The sequence below is a fragment of the Lepidochelys kempii genome, chromosome 18 (assembly GCF_965140265.1).
Source record: "Lepidochelys kempii isolate rLepKem1 chromosome 18, rLepKem1.hap2, whole genome shotgun sequence".
NCBI lineage: Eukaryota > Metazoa > Chordata > Testudines > Cheloniidae > Lepidochelys > Lepidochelys kempii.
The window spans coordinates 16,399,601-16,415,843 of NC_133273.1; the positions used below are offsets into that span (position 1 = coordinate 16,399,601).

At 55.8% G+C, this 16,243-nt stretch overlaps 1 protein-coding gene across 11 annotated transcripts in view; it reads left to right on the top strand.

Moving 5' to 3' along the window:
- Positions 1-16,243, top strand: part of AGRN (agrin) — a 224,539-nt gene that overhangs the window by 193,229 nt on the left and 15,067 nt on the right. For 8 of the 11 annotated variants that reach the window (XM_073316432.1, XM_073316436.1, XM_073316437.1 and 5 more), the window contains 13 exons: positions 1,071-1,185; positions 1,536-1,655; positions 3,039-3,386; positions 4,843-5,035; positions 6,073-6,288; positions 6,646-6,875; positions 7,398-7,532; positions 7,679-7,775; positions 8,327-8,491; positions 10,784-10,895; positions 13,195-13,206; positions 15,415-15,531; positions 15,963-16,152. In XM_073316432.1, the coding sequence (XP_073172533.1) occupies positions 1,071-1,185; positions 1,536-1,655; positions 3,039-3,386; positions 4,843-5,035; positions 6,073-6,288; positions 6,646-6,875; positions 7,398-7,532; positions 7,679-7,775; positions 8,327-8,491; positions 10,784-10,895; positions 13,195-13,206; positions 15,415-15,531; positions 15,963-16,152 (2,050 nt within the window). The remainder of the gene's footprint in view (positions 1-1,070; positions 1,186-1,535; positions 1,656-3,038; positions 3,387-4,842; positions 5,036-6,072; positions 6,289-6,645; positions 6,876-7,397; positions 7,533-7,678; positions 7,776-8,326; positions 8,492-10,783; positions 10,896-13,194; positions 13,207-15,414; positions 15,532-15,962; positions 16,153-16,243) is intronic. The other 3 variants (XM_073316433.1, XM_073316438.1, XM_073316442.1) reach the window with 1 other exon arrangement.

A 16,243-nucleotide genomic window follows, 5' to 3' on the forward strand; every position in this document is an offset into this window, starting at 1 on the left:
AATTCCCTAGCGTAGAGAACCCCATGGACACCCTTTCCTTTAGGACACACTTGTGTCCTTGCCCTCTGGCTGAAGTGAAAGAGTGCGGGGCTTGGATCCAGCCGGGGTGAGGGACAGATGGAAGCCTGTGTTAAGGCATTGAGCTGGGACTCGGAGCTATTCCCAGTGCTGCCACAAACTCCCCGGGTGACCCTGTGCGAGATGCTCCAACTCTCAAGGACAGACTTTCAGAAGTATTTAGGTGCCTAAAGATGTAGCTAGGGGTTCAGTGGGTTGTGGGAGTTGAGCACCGAACTGGCTTAGGTGCTTTTAAAAATGCTGGTAGGTGCCAATCTGCGTCTTTCGGCACCTAAATACCTTAGTAAATCTGGCTTTCCTGTCTCCGTTCCCCACCTGTGAAGTGGGCATACAGATATTCCCTGTTCCCCACCCTTGTCTGTCTTCTGTTTGCCGTCCATGGTGAGCTCGTCAGGGTGGGACTCTCTCTCTCCCCAAATGTCTGCACAGTGCCCGGCATGGGAGGGGAGGTGTCGGGGGGATCTCGGACAGGGGTCTGTGTCACACCCAGCACAACAGGGGCCTGATCTCAGTCAGTCAGGTCTGCTCAATGCCTAGCAAAATGGGGTCCCAATCTTGGTCAGGGGTCTGCACATTGCCCAGCACAATGTTGGTGGCCTGATCTCAGTCAGGGGGCTCTGCTTGGTGTCTGGCATAATGTGGGGCAGGAGGGGGTGGAAGGGGTTGATCTTGATCAGGGGTCTGTGCAGCACCTGGCACAATGGAGGAGGGGGTGCGAGTTCATTTGTGGGGGGCGGGAGTGTCTGCGCAGAGCCTGGCACAAAGAGGGGCCCCCCGATCTCAGTTAGGGCCAGCACGCTAGTATAATCCTGCTGCTCCTATTCATAGTAAGCAGAGGCTCAGATATGGAACCCAGTAGGTGGGGATGTGGGAACAGGGACTGCTGGGCTTGGGTAGGCCAGGCTCCTGAGGCCGAAAGGAGGCGCGGGCACCCTAAGTCCGTGCCCCAGTCCGACTCCCTTGCTTTACGTTTCTCCCCCTTGGCCAACCAGCTGGACGGGCTTTTCCGGAACTCCGATGTGAAGAAGGATTTCAAGAGCATCCGGGTGCGAGACCTGGGCCAGAGCAGCACGGTCCGTGTCATTGTGGAGTCCCACTTTGACCCAGGTGAGAGCCACCCTCTCGGAGCTCTGCCGATACTCCCTGGCGGTGCGGTGCTATCTGCCTGGAGGGGGTGGGGCGAGGGAGCCTGGGGCAGGGAGGGCTGGAGCGGCCACAAACCCAAGGAAATCGCACGAGCTAGGCAGGAAAGGGCCTCGTTAAAAACACCGAACGCCTGGTCTTTTGTTCAGCAAATGCAGCAGGCGCGCCGGGGGAGGGCTGTGGGGCTGCGGCGGGGAAGGGAAGGGAATGAAAAGCATCGGATGCTTCAAGGGGATGGCATGAGAGGGAAGGCCGGCGAGAGCTACCCTGTCCTCACTCTGTGCCTTTCCCTTCTTCCTCCTGGGTGCGAGCAGCCACCTCCTACACAGCAGCTGATGTGCAGAGGGCCCTGCTGAAGCAGATCAAGGCCTCCAAGAGGAGGCCCATCCTCGTGAAGAAGCCTCAGCAGGAACACATCAAATTCATGGACTTTGGTGAGTGCTTTGCGCCCTCGGTCTGCCTGTGTCACTTGCTCTCTCTTGTCCTCCTTGCTTCTGTCCTCGGCTGGTCCTTTTCCTCTTTGGCCGGAGCCCATCCAATGCACCTTGTCCTCCGGAGGACGTTTCGTCCGCAGAGACCGGAACGCTCGGTTTTGCCAGGGTGGTGCTGGTCTCCGGGACATGCTGGGGGCTGCATTTTGTGCATCTTGGCTCCTTGGGAACCGCTGGGCTCCCTTAGCCCAAAAAATCACATCCGGACCCCAGTTCACTGTCAGGTCAGATCCTTGGCCGACGTGAATCTGGGCAGCTCCCTTGAGTGTTGATTTATACCAGCTGGGGGTCTGGCCCTTGTCTCCATTTCTTCTCCTACTGTCTGTGTACGGAACAGAAACCCCCACACTGTAATCTGCTCTCCCACACCACCCCCTGCAACCCCCAGCAATCGTCTTGCCCCCTGCACCCCCATGAGGTCGGATGCCATGTGATGCTGCAGCACAAGGGCTCAGGTCACAGGGCTTGAGTGCCCACAAAATCGTCAAACGCCCCACCGCTATGGTAACCGCGAGGCCGGGGGAGACAGCCGGGCAGCCCCATGGGCCTGAACAATCGATTTCCTATTGACCTGCCAGAGAATAGCGAAGCACAAGCCAGTATTGATGTCAGGGGCAGTTCAGTTTGATTAGAGAGCATATTTAGTGTAATTAGCACTGACGCACATCAGTGACAGCCACTCTGCAAACACCCCAGATAGGCTAGAGAGCTGCTAAAGCCACTCACCTGCCAGCTCATGGAGCGAGTCTCCTGATCCCCAAGGAAGGGCTGTTAGTCGGAGGGGAAAGCGATGGGGAGAGAGGGGGCAATGGGGCGGCTGAGCCCTTTTTCTCCAGCCTTTCAATGCGGTGGAGTAGACGGTTCTTCGGCCGTCATCCCTTGCAGTGGTTCATCCAGGCCCAATGGAGGGCAGAGGATGCTACTTCCTGAATGAACCAACCCTTGTAAAGGGGTGGGAAGGATCGGGATCAAGGCTCAGCCCCACAGCAGCCCTGAAAAACTATTAATCTCATGTTACAGGTGGGGAAACTGAGGCACGGGTTGGCAAATTGTCTAGCCTGAGTTCATTGTCAGAGCTAGGAATAGAACCCAGGAGTCCTGAGTGAGCTTCACACACTCTAATCCCTAGACAGCACTTCCAGAGGTAGGAGTAGAACCCAGGAGTCCCGACTCCTAGGCACCTTGCCGTTCTGATGAAACTTTCCTCACTCTGAAAGCTGGAAATTAAACCCAGGAATCCGGCTCCCAGCCCCCTACCTTCCCTGGGGATGCCAGCTGGGTGCCAGGTTCCTCCTGAGGACCAATCCCCCCCTTGCTGTGTTTCAGACTGGATTCCCAGGCTCTTCACCACCACCACCACCACCACAACGGCCACCACCATGGCTCCTATCACCACCCGGAGGTTTACTGCCCCCACCGCTGCCCATGTCCTGCCCCCGGACGCCATGGAGAGGCCCAGCACCAAGATGGCAGGGCCCGTCACCACCAGGAGACCCACCACCACTGTGCCAGCCACCACCCGGAGGAAGCCCACGCGCCAGCCCCCCGCCACCAAGAAGCCGGCCCAGCCCTGTGACTCCCACCCCTGCCTGCATGGCGGCACCTGCGAGGACGACGGGAAGGAGTTTACCTGCAGCTGCCCGGCAGGGAAAGGGGGAGCGGTCTGCGAGAAATGTAGGTGGCTCCCTGTCTGTGGGGAGCAGTGAATGAATGCCAGGGGGCCTGATTGTGAGGTGCTACGCCCCAGGAGCTCCCCCCGGGACTCCAGCTGGAGATGGAGGGTCAGGGGGCAGGCACAGCCCCATGGTTCCCAGTGAATAACAGTGATCCGGATTCTAGACGACCTCTCGAGGTCCCTTCCAGTCCTACATTTCTGCGATTCTGTGAATTGGCCGCTCATTGTCTTTACAAATCAGGCCCAAATTCAAAACCATCTTTTCTCTCCCTCTGCCCCTACAGCGGCACTGCAGGCTGTAGGAGGCTAGAAATGCCACACTGGAACAGGCCAGTGGTCCCTTTAGGCCCAGGTCTTGCTTCTGTTCAAAACGGGCGTGACACTCCCCATGTAAGGCACCCCATTAGAAATACGACAGCCTTAGTGAGGCAAAGCGTCCGACAGTAAATTCTTCCTGACCCTAGTCAGTGATGCACTAGTGCCCTGCCACATGAGGATTGTGAGCTCTGGGCGGGTCATACCAACTAGTGCAACATGCTGTTCTCAGCCTCAGAGGCCAATGAATGCTGGGTGCGGTCTAGCACAGTGACAGCTCAAAGTGTTCTCTTGTATCACAGTGGATGCACCTGGGGGGGTTCAGGACTTATCCCCCAGCCCTCTGTGCCTCTCATCAACCTACTCCAAACTGGCTACATCCTGCGACCGAAGCAGTTCCCGTTCGCTGACAGCTCAGAATGGCGAATCAGGGTCGGGCTGGGGTGCAGGATGGGACTGTAAAGTGTTGATTCCTGGAAATTATTGCCCCGAATGTCAAAAGCTGAGGCTTTCAAAGCCGCCTTTGCATGTGGATATCCAGGCCTGTTAATGTTAATGGGAATTGGCCATCCAGATCCCTTTGAAAATCTCAGCTGCACTAAATAAGGACTGGGGTGATAAATATAGCTCTGTCGTGTGGGATTCAGGGAGAAGAGAGAAAAATGATCCAAAGGTTAGAGGGGCTGGGTTATGAGGAACGATGCACACAGCTCGGGGGGACGGGGCACCTGTCTGAGTGTGAGAAAGGCGTATCCGACCTGGAGGGAGGAGAACTGAGGGGCATCCGCATGGGTCTAGCTGGGAGCAAAGGGGTGAAATCGAACAAGAGGAAACATGAGGTAAATATCTGGGGGGTGATGGAACAGTGAGATTTACAAGGCTGTGGAGTCATCGCTCTATGGAAGCCCCATCACTTGGGGGCGTTGAGCACTAGGCTGGTAAATGACCAAGGAGGATGGTGGAGGGGACTGATCCCACAATGACTTGGGGTGGGGCCTAGCATGCCCGTTCCCTCTCTGACCCCTTCCCCGGACGTGCAGGGAGGGTGGTGCTCTCAGACTCACGTCAAGGGTTGTCTCTCTCTCTCTCTCTCTCGCTCTCTCCTGCCGCACCCCGTCCTCTCTCCGTCTGTGCTCACAGCCATCAGGTACTTCATCCCTGCCTTCGGCGGGAAGTCCTACCTGGCCTTCAAGATGATGAAGGCCTACCACACGGTGCGCATCGCCATAGAGTTCCGGGCCTCTGAGCTCAGCGGGCTGCTGCTGTACAACGGGCAGAGCCGGGGCAAGGACTTCATCTCCCTGGCGCTGGTCAGCAGCTTCGTGGAGCTCAGGTGGGTGTCCCTAGCCATCCGCCTGGGCCCTCCCCCCTCAGCGGGGAAGGGAGCGGAGCAGCCTGGCTGCGTGAGCAGGGATCCAACTCCCCGGTACGTTCCATGGGTCGCTCAGTCATTGAAAGCACAGATTCGTCTGTCTCTTTTTACCACGCAGGCCCCTCTGTCCAGGGTGCCTCCCAGCCAGGCTGTCCTCAGCCCGAGCTCTCCGCATAGCCTCGCCAGCTCCCAGCTCTCCAGGTCATCCAACTGCAGCTGGACAGCCTCCTCTTTAAAAGTGCCCAGGTGTCACTGGGGCAGGTGGTGGCTTCTACCCTGGCCCAGCAAGGTTTTGCCTCCTACAGGAACACCCCTTTGGGGGCTGATGGGATGCAAAGCACTGGACAGCTGCAGGAGCAGGGGTTTGTACCCAGCCAGCTCCAGAATCCAGAGTGGTGGGTGGAAGAATTGGGCATTAGTGATCCAGTTGTTAAGATCAGAAGGACCAAAAAAATAAAAGGGGTCTTGAAGGAAACAAACAGTTCTCCAAAAAAAAAACAACCAACCAACCAGGTTTTCAGCAAAACCCAATGAAAACATTTGGTTTTCAAAACCTGAACATTTTTGGGGGGTTGATTTTGGGAGATTGTGCTCCACCCCTTTTTCTAATCCCTGTTTTCTACTGGAAAAGGGTGGAGAGAAAGGAGAATCCAGAAATCAAACCCTGTACATATTGGGGGTTTCAAAAGCCAAAATGAAAATTCTGTTTGAAATGAAACAGTGGCCGGGGGCCCTGCAGATTCAGGGGCGTTCCTCAGGGGAGGCCTATGTAATGAGTCCAATTTGCCTACCCTTAGATTCCAGAGCCTGTCTGGTGTGTACAAAGATCACATCACCCACCACTGAAATGCAGCCACCTCTGTGGTGGAAAGTGGCAGCTGGGATGTGGTTGCAGCATCTAACTGAGAAGCTGTCCCAAGCACCACTTTCCCTGCAGTTCAGACACAGCAGTAGCCACGACGCCACCTCAAGCCCACTGCCCCCCTCCTCCATTTCAGGTTCAACACAGGATCTGGTACAGGCATAATCACCAGCAAGGTGCCCGTGGAGCCTGGCAAGTGGCACCAGCTGGTGGTGAACCGGAACCGCCGTAATGGCATGCTGTCGGTGGACGGGGAGCCCCATGTGAACGGGGAGAGCCCCAGTGGGACCGACGGGCTGAACCTTGATACAGATCTGTTCATCGGAGGGGTGCCGGAAGACCAGATGGCTGCGTGAGTAGTGGGTGGACTTAGCTTCCCCTGCAGAACTGCTGCTCCTGGGGTCCTAGCCCTTCCTGCTGGTGGCTTCTGGCAGTGCATCCTTAGAGGGAAAAGGTGGGGTTAAGGCCAGCACCTGAATCCTCTTTGGAGCAAAATCTGGGGCGATGTTAGAGGCAGGCGGCTCTCGGAGCTCAGAGGGCCGGGGGGGGAGTCCCTTCTCCTGGGCAGACGGGGGAGCGGGCTTGGAGGGGAGGATCCTGGCCTGGAGTCTGCAAATGAGCCCAGCCAAAGCCAGGCTACTAGGTGCACACGGCCCTTCATGCCCTGGCCCAGCTGTCTCTCCTGAGCGCCGCCCTCCCGTCCCTTCAGGGTGGCAGATCGCACGTCAGCCACCGCCGGCCTGAGGGGCTGCATCCGCCTTCTGGATGTGAACAACCAGCTGTACGACCTGCGGGAGAAGGGCAGCGACGTGCTGTACGGCAGCGCGGTGGGCGAGTGCGGTAACAACCCCTGCCACCCCAACCCCTGCCACCATGGCGCCATCTGCCACGTCAGGGAGGCCGAGATGTTCCATTGCCAGTGTCTCAAAGGCTACACAGGTGAGAAGCTGGGGGAATGACACTGGGAGGCAGGGCTGCCCTGGGGGTGGCCTAAATCATGAGTCCCCTTCACCCACCCAAAGAGATCCCATGCTTAGGTGATCGTGTCCCCACCTGCCGCTGGAATGCAGCCACCTCTGGGGTGGGACGTGGTGGCTGAGTAGCACTGTGCCGCAACAGTGCCCAATTGGAGGGGAATCCTGAGACCTGGACTCCGGAGTTAATACCCAGCTGCTCTTACAAAAAGATAAATGCTCATAAGTCAAGGCCTCTTGGGTTTTACGTGACCCAAAAGGCAGAACCTCCAGCAGTGTGGCCTGCCCCTAGTGCCAGGCAAGGACATAACTCCATTGCTGACCCAGCCAGTGCAGCCTGCCCCCAGATGGATCAGTCAGAGGTAGGCTATGGGGACCAGAAACATTCCTCCCTGGTGCGCACATGTCTGATTGTACGTGAACCCAGAGCTTCCGGCCTCACCCCGGCCCCAAGACCCCTCCCTGATGTGCTGCTTTTCTCCCCTAGGTCCGACCTGTGCCGATGAGAGGAACCCGTGCGACCCCAACCCCTGCCACGTCTCTGCCACCTGCCTGGTGCTGCCTGAGGGAGGCGCCAAGTGCGAGTGCCCCATGGGGCGGGAAGGGGAGTTCTGCGAGGCAGGTGGGCTGCGATGGGCCTGGCAAGTGCGGGGGGGGGAGGGTCTCTGTGTGCCGGGGGCACTCGCCCCCCCTGGCTGAGGGCTTGGGGGCACAGACCCAAGTGGCTTCTCCTCTTCCCATCTCACCCCTTCTTGTTTTCTGACTCAGTGATGGAGCAGGACCAGACCCGGCCGTTCCTCCCAGAGTTCAATGGCTTCTCCTACCTGGAGCTGAGGGGGCTGCAGACCTTTGTGCGTGAGCTGCAGTAAGTGTGTTTCACGGCTACAGAGAAGCCAGTGTGGAGGGGGAGGGGAAGTGTGAGCAGGAGGTACAGGGCTCCTGGGGTGGCTGGGATAGGAAGGGGGCTGAGGATTGTTCCTGAGAGATGGTGGGGGTTGCTCTCCTCCCTCCCCCAGGCACAGCATCCCCCATGACCCATTCTTCCCACACTGCTAAGTGGGAGGGGGTCCCAGGATGGAAAGGACCCTTGCGCAGATAGCCACAGCATTGCAAGCCGAGCCAATGGGCCCAGGGAGACTTGGCCCTCAAGGGCTCTGTGCCACGCAGGCCAGAGGCTCTCGGGGCTGTGGGAGGAGGAAGCTGGCCCGGCTGCTGGCCCCGTTGTGTGGCTGAACAGAGGAGGCCGCTGCCCAGGGCTATCAGGCTGGCTCCTCTTCATCGCTCTGGTGGGATGCAGAGACTTTGTGGCTCAGCCCCTTGAGAGGGGACGAAGGGAGAGACAGTGCCTGGCCTCGTGTGGCAGTAGCCCTGGGGCAGCTGGTTGGGAGGGCGGCACTCATGCCCTCTCTCCCTCAGGGACGAGGTGTCCATGGAGGTCGTGTTCCTGGCCCGGAACCCCAGCGGCATGATCTTCTACAACGGGCAGAAGACGGACGGCAAAGGGGACTTTATCTCTCTGGCCTTGCACGATGGCTACCTGGAATACAGATACGACCTGGGCAAAGGAGCAGCTGTGCTCAAGTACGTGCCCCATGGCTGCTGGGCTGGGGGGTGCTCACTGGCCCGCTGGCGGTGGGGCTCTGTTCTCTAGATCGAAGCGCCCTAGCACTGGCTTTGAGGCTCCGCTTTGGGTTCTCCGGATGGGTGGGAGGGCCCCCGCTATGGAGGGGGCGTTGCCTCGCCAGAACAGGCCCCTAGCCGTGTTAGCTGCTGGTGTGGCACAGAAGGGGACCAAGGAGTGGAAGGAAGGGTGGAGGGGGTTAACTCCAGGACCCCTTGGCTCTGGCCCCTCGCCCATTGGTTTGTGGTGCTCCTCCAAGGAGCCGGGGGAGTGGGAGTGAAAACAGCCAGGCAGCGCTCCCCTTAGCAGGCACCGGGGCCAGACCCACCACAGGTGATGAGTGGAATGTGGGGCAGATCTGCAGTAGCCCTAGCTTTAAGCAGCTGGCATGGCCCCTAAGCAAAACCCCAGTGGGGCCGTTGGATCTAGCAGCCAAAATGAACAGGGCTCACTTTAATCGGGTAACCATGCCGCAGTTCATCTCTGGTTCAGCTGATTCTGAACCTGATTCCCAGGCCCTACAGCGATCGTGTCCCAGCACCTGGAGAGGAGACTTGTTTGTCCTGGTGATACATGATGCGGCCCTTTCACCAGAGAGTGGTTACTACTTCTGTACAAAGTGCCCCTGCTGTCAGACTCCTTCGCCAGCTTCTGGGAGGGGTTGGGGTTCTCCCCCGCCCCAAGGCAGCCATGGGGTCAAATCTATCTCCCTCGGTGCTTGCTCATCTTCCATGTTAATTATACCGGGCCGGATCCTTAGCTGGTGGGAGTCAGTATAGCTCAAGTGATGTCAATCCAGCTCCATTGATATAGGCCAGCTGAGGATTGGGCCAGTTGAGTCTAACGCTTGTCACAGGCTGGGGCTTCCCAGGGAAGATTGACTGACACATCTCAAAACACTGATGAGCTCCACTACTAAAATGGCAGGGTGTCGAGGGGCAGGGGGCAGCTTGGACCTGTCATGGGGAATTGGGCCTGCTGTGTTTCACCAGAGCGCCCAGCAGTGTGGGGTGAGCCAAGCCCCGTTCAGTATTGTGGGACGTGGGATGTTGCAGCCAGCTGTTCTGATGGAGGCAGGACAATAGCCAGGGATGGCTGGGCTGCTAGATCTTTCTCTCTGCTGATTCCTCCAGCTGGGCCATTCCTGGGTGTCCTGGCTGGTTGAGTCTTGGCTCCTCCTCCTTTGACACACAGCTGGAAGGATGGTCTAGTGGAGAAGGCCCTGGACTTCAGGCCAGGAGACCTTGGCTCCTTTCCCACCTCTGCCACAGCCTCATTTTGCGGCCTTGGGCCTGTCGCTTGGACAGATTTCTCAAAGGTATTTCGATTCCTAAAGTTGCAGAGAGGCACCTCACGAGGTTTTCAAAGGTGCCCAACCCAGTTAGGTGCCTGAGGCCCTGGGTGCTTTTGAAAATCCCACACGGTGCTTGTGTTCATCTGTAGGAACTGAAATTCCTTTGGAAATCTGGCCCGTAGCAGCCTAAGCCCTGTTCGCTTCCATTGAGACTCTCTGGCTTCTCGGTGCTTTCTGAAAATGGGTGTTGGCACTCTTACGTAGCTGAGGGCCAGAGTGCAACGTAGCTAGGCACCTGCATGCCTTTTCAAAATCTGGTCCTTAGGCACTTTTGAAGCTGTCCCCCCTGTGGGCCTCAGTTCCCTACATCTGTAGAATGGGAAGCAGAATCCTTCCTGTCTCCTGCCCTTGACTAAGCTCCTTGGGGCAGGGCCTGTCACTCCCTTAGCATGTCTACACTGCAGCCAGAGGTGTGACAGCTGCATGTGTAGACGTACCCAGCCTAGCTTTACTCGAGCGAGTTCCCATAACAGTGCGCAATCATAGAATCATAGAATCATAGAATATCAGGGTTGGAAGGGACCCCAGAAGGTCATCTAGTCCAACCCCCTGCTCGAAGCAGGACCAATTCCCAGTTAAATCATCCCAGCCAGGGCTTTGTCAAGCCTGACCTTAAAAACCTCTAAGGAAGGAGATTCTACCACCTCCCTAGGTAACGCATTCCAGTGTTTCACCACCCTCTTAGTGAAAAAGTTTTTCCTAATATCCAATCTAAACCTCCCCCACTGCAACTTGAATGCCCAGTGGGGCCCTGGCCAGGGGGTGCTCCCATATTGCAAATAGGAAATACCAGCCAGCACAGTCTGTTCTGCTCCCGCTCACCCGCTGCATCTGTTGGATGACTTTCACCCCAGCTGTGTTTTTTCCCCCTTTCTTCCTCGCCAAACCCCATAACCAGGAGCAAGGAGCCAGTCCCTCTGAACACCTGGATTAGTGTGTCTCTGGAGAGGAACAGGCGCAAGGGGGTGATGCGGATTAACAACGGCGAGAGGGTGATGGGAGAGTCACCGGTAAGTTGGCAGGCCAGTGAGATCCTGGCCGGAGACGGTCCCCACTGCCGTGAGACCTGACAAAGTCTGACACAGCCTATCCGTGGTTTCTTGTACCAACCCCACCGATTGCAGTGAGACCCACGGGGATGCAAAGCCAGGGGAACAGCGAGAGAGGCAGACCTCTTTTAGAGGAGCCAGCTGGGGCCTCTTCAGCTTAGATAGGCTTCAAATCCACGCCTTTCACAAGCGAAGCGAGTTGAATGTTCTCAGCCCCAGTCATTATTTAGTAGGCATTTTTCCACTTCTCACAATTGGGCATGCTTAGTACCCTGTGCTTGGCAGCGGAAGGAGAGCATGGGAAATCCAGGGAGCAGTGGGGAGGGATGGGGCAGCATGTGACAGATCTGAGGTACCTTTGCAGAGCTATTGGAGTGAAAATTACAGATACGGGCATAAATATACTGGTACATGAAGAGAAGGGAGCTTTTGTAAGGTAATTCCCTTCTCTTCATGTGCCAGTATATTTATGCCCGTATCTGTAATTTTCACTCCATGCATCTGAAGAAGTGGGTTTTTTACCCACGAAAGCTTATGCCCCAATAAATCTGTTAGTCTTTAAGGTGCTGCCAGGCTCCTCGTTGTTTTTGTGGATATAGCCTAACACGGTCCCCCCTCTGATACTCTGCAGAGCTGTGTGGGATAAGCTTCCCCCCAGCTGGACTCTAGCCCCAGAGCCCTCACTTAGTTGCCCTGAGTCACTAGGGGAACGCCTCCTCCCTGTCAGAGCAGGTCCACCCTTCTTTTATACCTTTCTTTTCCTGCTTGGCCACCCTGGGGAGCTGGCAGCCCCTTTGCAAGAGAGACGTCCCTGATTCCCCAGACACCGGCTCTGCGGGTTGTGTCCAGTCAGGCATCCCCAGCTGCAGGTCCCTGGCTGGGTGCAGCTGCCGGTGCACGGCCCTTCCTCCCCTGGGGCCTAGTGTTAGGGCCAGATCCTGGCTTCGGGAGCCTTTCCTGGTACTCTGGGTGAAGAGCCAGAAAGCGCTTTTCAGGGGGAAAGAAAATTGAGTCATTAAAATCAATTACCGTGATCACACAGATGCCAGCAAAATCTGTCCCCACTCTCTCTGCTCCACTTTCAACCTGCATTTTTCTGGTTTCTCTCCCCCGCTCCCCTCTACGCTTCTCCCATCTCCCTACAAACGGCCCCACTCACAGCAGGTTAGACACTGACGTTCTAACCCACACCGCGGATGCATTCTGCCCCTTCCTCTCCTCACCCCCGACCTCATTGTTCCCCAGGGAGTGGTTGCTCCTCCAGCATCCCTCCCCCTGTATCAGGGAGCGATGATCCTGAACTTTACGGAGAGAAGATCAACTCCAAGTGCTGGTAAACATGCCCCTGAATGCAGATTTTCCGAGGAAATGAGCTAGGCTGTTTTTTCCACACATGGTGTTGGAACACAAGCCTTTGCCCTGGTCTTGCTTGCACACTCTATTCCCAGTGGAGGAGCTGGGACAGCAACCCCAAACTCTCTTCTCCCAAGCAATGGAAAAGTTTCTAAGAGCAAAGGATATAAACCTTCCAGTGAGAGAGTTTGGTACTGGGGGAAACCTCATCCGGTTTGATTGCCGGCTTTGCTTTGGATTCTCGCCTGACATCCTCTTATTACCAAAGTCATCAGGGTTTAAACTAAAGATGGGACCGAGTCTCAGGGCTTGGAGGCCTCAAGGGAGTTGAGTATGGGTGGTCCAGGCCCACCTGTAGTATAGGCTAGGTAGTCTGTGCCCATCTGGATTTAGACTACAGCTTAGAGGCAGTGGGCTGTGCCCATATGTAACTTAAAGCAGGGCATTGTTCCCTCTCCACTGTGCAATCACGTGGCTGGATTTGTGCCCTCTGTCAAGACTTAGATGTCCATTAAAACATGGGACCGTTATGCACCTGCAGCAGGACAAGAGCTCTTTGATTCCTCTAACACCGGTCTCTCTCCTCGATAGCAAAGGGGACGCAGGGTGCCAAGGGCTGTCTGATTTCCATAAATGCTCCTTTTTTTTCCCTTTTCAAGGTTCCTTTGGTATTAAAGTTGCCCTTTTTAAAGCAGCATTCCGCCTGGCAGGACAGCAGCACTGTCTGCCACTCCATTCTGCATCTTTCCTGTCTTAATTGCCTGCTAACGAGGGAACGGACATTAGCCAATGCGCATGCAGCCCTGCGTGCTATGATGGAACCCCACTGATTTCCTGTTTCTCTCTCTTTCTCTCTTCCTTTTGATTTTCATTCGTATTTTTCCCTCCTCTGCTGTCTGGATTTCAGAAATCCCGTAAGGTAAAGATAAGTATAACCCACCGCGCTTCCATCTCATGTGCCATCAACATGTTTTACATTCCTCCATTCAAACCCGAGTGATCCATGCTCGTCTCCATCCGCCCACCCTCTCCGTTGGACCAGCCCCATTCTGGGTTCTGTAGACTAGACACATTTTTGTTTCTTTTCCTTCGTTAATTTCAGCGAGTTCTATTTGATTTCGACACATTTCAGTAATCTGGTCATTCCTTCTTGTTTTAACTCTGCAAAGCGTTAGTTAGTGATTAATATAACCTCGTCTTGGCCAGCCGGGCAGCAAATTTCCACTGCTGCTTTTTGAATGATAAATGTTGTGGCCACTACTTGGGACTTTCCAGGTGTTGTTAAGCTGCCCACCATGGGCTTTATGGTGACAGCAAGGATAGAACTCAGATCCTCCTGGTCTGAGACCACAAACTCCTGCTGTATGAGCTAAAAGAGACTCTCCTTATAGTATTTGCTGTTTGGGGTCTATGACACACAAGCAATCAGGTCTGATTCTGTCCAGTAGGGGGCAGTGGTTACACACATGCCCTAACCAGAGCGTGTCAATATTTATTTATAGTAGAACCTCAGAGTTACGAACACCTCGGGAATGGAGATTGTTCGTAACTCTGAACAAAACGTTATGGTGGTTCTTTCAAAAGTTTACAATTGAACGTTGACTTAATACAGCTTTGAAACTTTACTATGCAGAAGAAAAAATGCTGCTTTTAGCCATCTTGATTTAAATGAAACAAGCACAGAAACAGTTTTCTTACCTTGTCAAATCTTTTTTTTCAACTGGCCCTTTATTTTTGTAGTAGTTTATGTTTAACACAGCACTGCACTGTATTTGCTATGTTTTGTCTCTGCTGTTGCCTGATTGCGTACTTCCCAGTTCCAAGTGAGGTGTGTGGTTGACCAGTCAGTTCGTAACTCTGAGGTTCTACTGTATTTGAAGTCTGAGGTCACGAACAGACCTAGAGGCCTCCATTCTCCAGGGGAGTCTGTCTGGTACCTTCATCAGAACTGAATTCATTTGAAATTTCTTCCTTTTTAGTGGCATGTAAGAACGTGGCAGTCTGACTCAGGGGGAACACAGCTCAGACACACCCTGTTCCTGTAGCCCTTTCCCCCAGCCCTCTCAATTCCAGACCCTGACTTGGTGCCAAGGTGCATAGAGCACCTCTCCAGTGCCGTGGCATGAATGCTGGGCTCAGCTCCACAGGGTGCATATTCTCCACGCAGCATCCCTAGGCATGAGCAGTGCAGGTGGCCCACAGAGGAAATCTGGCTCTGGAAAGACTTGTCATAAAGTTACCCAGCCAGAGCAGTGGCTGGAGCCTGGCCAGATGCCTGGTTTGCTATGTGGACTAACCAGCGGCTCAGCAAGCCCTGGCTATCTCAACTGCACTGGTTCTGCTGTGCCAGGGATTGCAGGTGCGGGGCAAGGATAGTTTTGTGGGGTGGGAATGCAACAGCATGAGTTTGAGTCTCAGCTTTACCGTTCCCCCATCTGTAAAAAGAGAGGTGATAATTCTTCCTTGCTGGGAGGCTCCACCTATTATTGTGCCCAGCCTCCATGGCAAGAGGGCCATAGGAAAGCCTCTCAATAAGGAGAGACAGAGCCGGGAGAGAGGGAAGGTTGGCCAAAAGAGCTGTGTTCTCAGCTGTAGTGTTTAAGGGTGGCCAGCAGAGGGCGGTAGCAGTGCATGGGAGAGGAGGGTAGGGTTGCCAGTTTTGGCTGGACATATTCCTGGAGGTTTCCTCGCGTGACATAATCTTTAATTCCTGGAGACTCCAGGACAATCCTGGAGGGTTGGCACCCCCTAGAGGAGGGTGACCCTGTAGGTCCACAGGGCGAAGGTATTTACTAGAGGGATGTTGAATTCCTCCCTGTAATGTTCCCCCTTGGTGTGTCTGCCCCAGTGAGGGGGTCTCTTCCCTTGGGTGAGGGACCGTTGGCTTCAGTCGTGGTGGGGAGGGAGCTGATGTCTCCTCTTTCCTACCAGGCTGGGCCCTTAAGCTGGCTAAGTCCCCGTCTCCATCTCGAGCTGCCGTCCCTGGCTCCTGCCAGTCCACACAGGGCAGCTGATGCAGCCAGTGCTCTACTTGCCTCCCCGGATAGGATGCAGGGCTGGGCCATTCACTCTCCCACTTCTCATCCTGGTCCCGGGTTCACCTCTCGCCCTCTTCCCCGGCCCCCAGGTTCCTCACGCCGTCCTGAATCTGAAGGAACCCCTCTACGTGGGGGGAGTGCCCGACTTCAGCAAGCTGGCTCGCGCCGCGGCCATCTCCACCAGCTTTGACGGAGCCGTGCAGAGGGTAAGGCAGCTGGCTGTGGGTTCGAGGGGAGCCCTCCTTGGGCATCCGGCAGTGAGGACCCAATGGTTGGCAGCCCTTCCGTCCCTGGTACCCCACTGTGCTGCCATTGTAGAAGTCACAGGAGCCTTAGGACAGGCCAGGGGGCATCCTGCCCCCCATGCACCGGGGGACATTTTGCAGCATGGCGATGCATGCTCAGCCAGGAGGTAGCAGCATTGGGCAGGGGAGGGCAGGGCATGTTCTTGAGGACCATGCCAGGGGGACATACCAGGCTCAGGGCGTTCATTCTAGGGGGTGATGAGTTGAATTTCCATGTCATTTCTGGGATGGACTCTGTGCCTACCCTTCCTCCAAACCCCAGCTGGGAGTGGAGTGTAATCTTCATGCTGCCTCTTGCTTCCCTCCCTGTGTGCCCCCCTCCTCCCCTTCAGATCTCCATTAAGGGCATCCCGGTCCTGAAGGAAGAGAACATCCGCAGCGCCATTGAGATCTCTGCCTTCCGCTCCCACCCCTGCTCCCAGAAACCCAACCCCTGCCAGAATGGAGGCATGTGCAGCCCCCGGCTAGAGAGCTACGAGTGCGCCTGCCCGAGGGGCTTCTCCGGGGCACACTGCGAGAAAGGTGAGGCTGATGGGAAGCGGGCCTGGGCCAGACCGCACTCCCCACTGGCAATGGCCTGGCCTACTAGCCAGGCTCTGCAGAGAGCTGATGG